Below are 7,851 nucleotides of genomic sequence, written 5' to 3'. Positions count from 1 at the left end.
AGGCTCCGAATCAATGGTCGGAACCGATGCGTGTGCGGCCTCCAAGGCGCTGTTCGGCGACAGAGCTATATCATGCTCATCGAGATAGTGCGGCGCGCTTGGCTGTGGCTCGAATCCGTCAAAGATCAAGTCCCCGCAGATGTCAGCCGTGTAGTTTAGGCTTCCAAACCTGACCTGATGGCCAGGGGCGTAGCTTTCGATCTGCTCAAGGTGGCCAAGCGAATTGGCCCGCAGTGCGAAGCCATCGAAGACGAAGATCTGTCCGTGGAGAAAAGTCTCACCCTGGACTGCATCATTGTTGATGATCGAAGGAGCCATCGGGCCTAAAAGTGACGACACAGAGGAACTCTCAATGAAAGCACCAATGTCGGTGTCAAAACCAGCGGATCTCGGGTAGGGGGTCCCGAACTGTGCGTCTAGACCGGATGGTAACAGGAGGCAAGGAACACGAAGTTTTACCCAGGTTCGGGCTCTCTTGATGGAGGTAAAACCCTACGTCCTGCTTGATTAATATTGATGATATGGGTAGTACAAGAGTAGATCTACCACGAGATCAGAGAGGCTAAACCCTAGAAGCTAGCCTATGGTATGATTGTTGATGTGTATGTTGTCCTACGGACTAAAACCCTCCGGTTTATATAGACACTGGAGAGGGTTAGGGTTACACAAAGTCGGTTACAATGGTAGGAGATCTTGAATATCCGCATCGCCAAGCTTGCCTTCCACGCCAAGGAAAGTCCCATCCGGACACGGGACGAAGTCTTCAATCTTGTATCTTCATAGTCCTGGAGTCCGGCTGAAGGTATAGTCCGGCTACCCGAACACCCCCTAATCCAGGACTCCCTCAAATGGCTCGAGTTGTTACACAAGGAAAGGAAACATTTTGTTGAGAACTGTTGATGAGCTCATTGACCCCTGTATGGGGACATGGGACGAGGAACTAATCTGCAGTATCTTCCTTCTGGTAGACACAAAGAGAATTTTGAGAATTTCGTTGTCGGAATACCTACTGGAGAATTTCTTGGCTTGGCATAGGACTAGATCCTTTGTACTTTCGGTACGGTCAGCTTATTACAAAGAGTGGGAGCATCAATATGCATCATAAGTGACTTGTACAAAAGGAACTTCAGAGACAAATTCGTTTTGGCCTGCTCTTTGGAATTTGCAAGTACCTAGCAAGGTCAAGATGTGGGTTATACCAGGTGTGATGTGTTCTTTGGAGGGGGGGGAGGGGGTTATACGAGGAATGTGAGTCCTTGCACACCGACATATTAATGTCGCCCCAATGCCCGATTTGCCAACAAGGAGCTGAGACATTTGACATCTGCTTTTCAATTGTACTCTAGCGCAGGGAGTTTAGGAAGCTCTTGGAATGAGCACTAGTTGTTGACCGTTCGGGGTGGTGCTATAGGAGATCCTAAGATGGCTGAAACAAAAATTATGTGTACTTGTTCACCCTGGTTTACAAGAGACGGTGGCGTAGGAGCATGGTATATATGGTGGGAGCGTAGAGAAGCAAAGAAGGGAGTGAGTGTCAAACCACAAACAAGCTCAGTTTTTTCGATACATGAGGTCATCCCTGATTCTCATGAGCAAGTTGTGGTGGGTACAGCAAAGACTTCTGTGCACGCTCATGACACAACTTCAGCGGAGGCGCTAGCCTTACGGTGTGGTCTTGGTCTGGTTCATCGCATGAGATGCTCCAAGGTTGTCATGGAGTCCGACTGTTTAGAAATTGTTGAAGCTTGGAAGGGAGAAGTTGATATTAGAGCACCATACTTAGCTACTATGCGGCACTGTTTCTAGTTAGCACATGAAATACCACATGTTTGATTTCACTATTTTCGCCGGTTATCTAACGATTTGGCATATATTTTAGCGAGCCATGCTTATGATTTAAACTTAATTTTTGTCTTGAGAGGATGAGCCTCTCGATTTTCTGCTTCAACATCTACTCAAAGATATAACACTTAGAATCCTAAAAAAAGTGCAAATAGGCTTTTCTTTCAAAAGAAAAACCACTAGTACATACCCCTTCGTTCCTAAATATAAGTCTTTTTAGACATTTCAATACGGACTACATATGAAGCAAAATGGATAAATCTATACTCTAAAATATATCTACATACATCCGTATGTAGTCTTTATTGAAATCTCTAAAAAGACTTACATTTAAGAACGGAGGAAGTAGTTTCATATTAATTGTCACTGATTTACTGATTTAGTACGTGAATGAAGGAAGTACAAGACAACCCCGACGCCGATTGCCATCCCGATATTTTGTCCGAGGTCCTCAACATCCACACACGAGATGCATTTCTAGAAGGCAGGCAATAGACACACAGACTTGCTAGAGCAGACAGTAACAACAAAACTCACGGGCCCATGCCGCAAGATTGCCAAGAGACATTTTTCTCGCTTTGCCGCCCATCTTTAATTTCCCACTCTATTATTGTTAAGCGGCAGATGTCACGGGGACGCTCTAGTTTTCATCTCAACCTTTATCAAAGCGAGTGACAGGTCTAAATAATCCGGTCCTTTCGGCTTTGCCCCCTTTCTCAACACCAGAACCAGCGGCCCAGCCGTGCGGCCTTTATTCGCCTTCTTTTCTTTTCTTTTCTTTTCAAAACTTTCACACCCTCCCTGCCGTGCTCCGCTCCTGCCTCTCTTTACCTTACACATCTTGTTTCGTGGTATAAAGCACAGTGATTAGGGTTAGATGTCGGTCATGTAGGATCCATGTATAATGCCGTCTAATATAGAAATGAAAAGGTTAATGCCACAAGTTCCAAGTGTATGGAGCTCAAACTATGCTCTCCCGCAGCACCAACCACATTTATCTTAAAAAAGATAATCCATTCATTGATAATGGAGGAAAGAATAATTTAGACGGTACATTTTACAGGGAAGATTGCTGACTAATGATACATCCCCTACAAGTTGCATCAGTCCACAGTGGAACTGTCCTTGCAAAGCTGCAATCTGATCCAACTCAGGACCCAATCCAACTACCCAAAGCTAGCCAAGACTGCTAATTTGATTCCAAGAAAGCAATGCCCATCACCCAATCCCTTTCCATCATCACCATTTCTCCCCCAAATCACAATCTAAAAGTTATGATTGGGCCTTATTGACACATTGAGATATTTGAGAGATACCACCAAATGTCCAATTTTTCACCCTTCCCTCCCTCGAATCCCCCAAATTTTACACACTGAACCCTTTGGCCGCACCGGCAGCGGTGCCCCCGCTTGGCGCTCGGCTTGCGCCGTTCTGGGCGCCTGTCGTGTCATGTCCACGTTATCGCTATCGGGCTCGCCACGGTGTGCTTACCGTCCGACCACACGAGCCGGCCGAAGCCGGCGGTGCCCGACGGCTGCGACTTGGCCGCCGTGAAGCTCACCGTGTAGCTCTTCTTCTCGCCGGCCGCCGTGAACTCCAGCTCGGCCGGCTTCACGTCGACGGTCACGCCGGACATGGACACCGAGGCGTCCACCTTGTACGTGCCCGCCGCGCCCACGTTGGTGAGCGTGCGCGTGTGCGTCACCGTGGTGGCGCCGGAGTCCCCGGCCTCGCCGTTCGCCGTGGAGTAGGCCACGGAGAAGGACGGGTAGTTGAGGTTGGCGACGGCGTAGGTCTTGTTCGCGGCGCACCCGTAGGTCTTGTTCCGCGCCAGCGCGGCGATCATGTTGGGCGTGTACTTGAGCGCGCACAGGAAGTCCACGTAGTCGCTGGTGCCGAGGTCGTACACCAGCCCCGGCTCCACCGCGCGGGTCGGGTCCACGTGCCCGGCGCCGTAGTCGAACGGCGTGGCGGCCGCGCCGGTCGCCGCGTCGAGGATGGGTGCCCCGGCGCCGCCGGTGTACGTGGAGTAGGCGGTCGTCATGAGCGCCGAGCGCACGGCGGCGGGGCTCCACTCCGGGTGCGCGCTCCTGAGCAACGCCGCGAGGCCGCTCACGTGCGGGCACGACATGGACGTGCCGGAGATGATGTTGAAGTTGACGCGGCGCGTGTCCGCGGCGAGACCAGTTGGCCCTGCCTTGCCGGTCCACGCCGCCAGGATGTTCACCCCCGGCCCGATGATGTCCGGCTTCAGGATCTCCGGCGTGATCATGTTTGGCCCGCGCGACGAGAACGCGGCCACCAACGGCGAGGGGCGCACGTCCACCTGTGTCCCGGCGACCACAATCGTTGCCGTGGGCTTGGACTCGGATGCTATGTAAGACTTTATGGCGGCGCCTTCTTTTTCACCCACGCCGGCCGCGGGCAGGAGGTGGGCATCGGCGACGAGCTCCTGGCCGTTGGCGGCGGTGTTGGCGAGCACCATGCCGGCACCTCCAGCGTCGCGCACTACGAAGCCTTTCTGGACGCGCGCGCTGATGCCGCGGTCGCAGACCACGATCTTCCCTTGCACCTTCTCCGGCGAGAGGGTCCCCGGCATGCAGAGATTTCCGCTGGTGGAGTTCGAGGCGTTGCCCGCGTATACGAGGGGGGTCGGGGTCGACGGCGGGGCCTTCCCAGCGTAGAGGGACACGCCGGTGTAGTTCTTGCCGTTCCCGAGTTGAACGTACGCCGGGAAGTCGCGGTCGAGGGTGCCCGCGCCCACGGTGGTGATCCAAGGCGCCACGTTGGAGAGCGTGGCGCTCCCGGGCCCGGCGTTCCCGGCCGAGCAGGACACCACGACGTTCTGCTCCATCGCGGCGAAGGCGCCGATGGCGACGCTGTCGCGCGAGTAGTCGGCGGAACCACCGCCGAGCGAGAGCGAGAGCACGCCGCAGCCGTCGTCGACGGCGGCGTCCATGCCGGCGAGGATGTCCGAGCTGAAGCAGCCGCCGAGCCAGCACACCTTGTACACGGCCACGCGCGCCTTGGGCGCCATGCCGCGCGCCGTGCCGGACGCGAACCCGAACAGGTCAGCGTCTGCGACAGCGGAGCCGGCAGCGGTGGACGACGTGTGCGTCCCGTGCCCGTCGTCGTCGCGCGGGGAGCGCGACTCCCTGCTGGTGTCCATGGGCCCCATCGCTGCCTCGTAGCCCCGGTTGAAGAACCGCGCGCCGACGAGCTTCCGGTTGCAGGCCGAGGAGTTGAAGTCCGCGCCGGCCATGCACGCGCCCTTCCACGACGACGGCACCTCGCCGAGGCCCGCGTCGTCGTAGCTCTTGCTCTCGGGCCAGACGCCGGTGTCGAGCACCCCGACGACGACGTCGCCGCCCGTGCCAGACTGCGGGAACAGGCCCTCGCTCCCGGCGAGCCCCAGGAACTCAGGCGTCCGCGTGGTGTGCAGCTCGTACCGCGTCTCGGGGTTCACGGCCAGGACGCCGTCCATGCCCGCCATGTCGCTGGCCTCCTGCTCGGTGAGCCGCGCCGAGAAGCCATGCAGGACGGTGTCGTAGGAGTACAGCATCTTGGCAGCCGGGGCACCACCCGTGGACACCGAGCGCAGCGAGGCGCCGTACCACTCGCCGTGGTCGGCGTACTCGGCCGGCATGGCAGACTTGGCCATGTGAACTATGTACGTGGCGCGCTGCTCCGCCGCCGCCGCCGCCACGGCGAGAGCCACCACCAGCAGCAGCCTCATCAGCATCCTGTCCAGTCAGCTGTCACTGCACCGGCAGCAGTGCGTGAAGCTATATATATCCGGTGCCGCCGTGGTAGTGTTACGACGAAGCTTAGCGAGCTAGCTCGGAGCCGCTACAAGGACGCGTGGTTATATATATACACACCCGATAGCCTTACTGATTAAGACATGATTGGAAGGAAGAGTGTGACGAAAGATGGACAGTTGGTGCGTGCTACAAGAAGAGGAGAGGAGAGGAAGTTTGTGTGTGGTTAAGTGATTGCTTGAGGGTAAGTGTAAAAGATGGTGAGTGTGAGTGATATCCGTATATCAATATCAGAGAAAGTATATGTGGGCGCACGCACGGCACGGGAGGGAGGGTGGGACGAAGGGGGTCACATGGATTTGTTTTCTTCGCCAACTTTGGGACTTTGGCGCTGCCAGTCGGTCGACCCCTGTGTCTTTGCCGGGCCTGCTGCTTTTTTCCTGATGAGGCTTTCAGTGTACGCGAGGTTGCGGTGTCTGGCCCGGAGGATTCTCTCCACGAGGAATCAAAGCATCCTCGGCTGTCGGCTAAGTTTTAGCTAGTGACCATGTGTGGACTCTGTTCGTCCCGTATTATGTAAGAGTATGTATCTTTTCGGATTATGGACGGCGCTCGTTAAAACGACGGAGGATCCATGTGAAAACGTGAAACATTCCCTTCTTCTTTTCCCCCTTTGTTTTTGCTGCTGTTTTGGGCAGCTTTTTGTTGTGGTTGTGATGTTTCTTTAACACCCCAATAACGGGTCAACGTTCCTCCGAGAGGCTCGAACGGTGTGATCGGGGAGTGTTTCCTCTAAAAACTGCTCCTAGCGAACACTCGGAAATTATTGTGCTATAACTGGTATATTTGTCATGCTACTGTATAAAGATTTGTCATGTTTAAAAGAAATATTGAAAGGTTGTCAGGAATTTTCCATGCGTACCAGAGAATCACACATGGCAAAAAACGAAGCCTGCCATCCTATAGCTGGAGAAAGTTGTCACAAAGAGGTCACACAATATCTATGATTTGCCATGATGCAAGGAGGAGAATTTCCATGCTATAACATAAATAATTGTTCTGATGTACAATAGAAATTGCCACACATGTGTTCAGATATTTGTCATGTGCATAAGAAATAAATTCTAATGTTGCACATAAGAATTGTCATAACGTAAATATACAGAAAAAAGTTCCCCCATGAATGTCATTCCCCATGTCGCATCAAATGATCCAACGATTTTGTTTTGTCCGCGCGTTCCCTACCAATGGCCTTCCCAGTGAATGTATCGAGATTCGTGAGCCTCAATCCAACGGCTTGCAGAGCGTTTGCTCGAAAGTGCCTTAGAACTAATGTCAATTCTATAGTGTTTATGCTTTTTAGCCACACATGAAAAATGCATGTAATTCATTACACTTCAGTATTTGTGTAACTTGCATGTTATTTTAAATTTTTGTAAGTCAATTTTCTGACCTTTGATTTTTTTGTCAAGATTTGTGTTGCCCCTTTTTTTTTCCTGTGTTGTTTCATGATTTTCTTTAGGTAATGTTTCATGACTTCTTAGATGAAATTTTTGACCTGCCCTTATTTGGGCCGATCAATTTTCTTATTGGGCTTGAAGCCATTACTCAATACATGTTATTTTTGAGCAAATATCAATGACTGGCCGGTAAATAAGATGATAAGTGATGAATAATAATCACGTGTCAGTCAAGTAGGAGGTATCGTCTGTCATAACATTCATCGTCATCTTCTTTCTCTTCGAAGAACCTTCGCATGCATCGGACCTTTGACAATGGTTTTGTAGTTAATCATGCTAATGGCCCTAGGGATGATTTATAGAACGAACATTTGATTGGCGGGATGACCATAGCGCTGCTTAACTTCATGGACATAGTTTCAAATAGTTCATTAGTTATACATGCTAATGGACTATGGGATGATTTATTGAACAAACACTTGATTAGCGTGATGACCATAGCGTTGCTTAACTTCCTGGACATAGTTTCAAATAGTTCATTAGTTTTACATTCTCGTTGATCAATGCGGGAAAAGGGTCAAATAGCTTTTGAGCAAATATTGATGACCAACCGCTATATAGGAGGGTCAGTGATGAATAATTATGGCATGCCTGTCAAGTAGGAGGTACCGTCTATGATAACATTCATCGTCATCTTCTTTCTCCTCAACAAACCTTTGCATGGCTCAGACCTTTCACAAAGGTTTTGGCCTCTCAAGATGATTTATCGAACATTTGATTGGCATGAT

At 51.7% G+C, this 7,851-nt stretch overlaps 1 protein-coding gene across 1 annotated transcript; it reads right to left on the bottom strand.

The window, feature by feature from the left end:
• Positions 1 to 2,835: 2,835 nt before the first annotated feature.
• LOC125550645 (subtilisin-like protease SBT1.7) lies at positions 2,836 to 5,797 on the bottom strand. Its single transcript, XM_048713685.2, has one exon. It carries the CDS (start codon positions 5,582 to 5,584, stop codon positions 3,290 to 3,292), a length of 2,295 nt encoding a protein of 764 aa, XP_048569642.1. The 5' UTR covers positions 5,585 to 5,797; the 3' UTR covers positions 2,836 to 3,289.
• Positions 5,798 to 7,851: the final 2,054 nt, after the last annotated feature.

This window comes from Triticum urartu, chromosome 4A (assembly GCF_056163025.1).
Source record: "Triticum urartu cultivar PI428250 chromosome 4A, HENAU_Tu73, whole genome shotgun sequence".
Taxonomy (NCBI): domain Eukaryota; kingdom Viridiplantae; phylum Streptophyta; class Magnoliopsida; order Poales; family Poaceae; genus Triticum; species Triticum urartu.
Note: the sequence above shows the minus strand (reverse complement) of the source record. Positions and strands in the feature narration are given on the sequence as shown.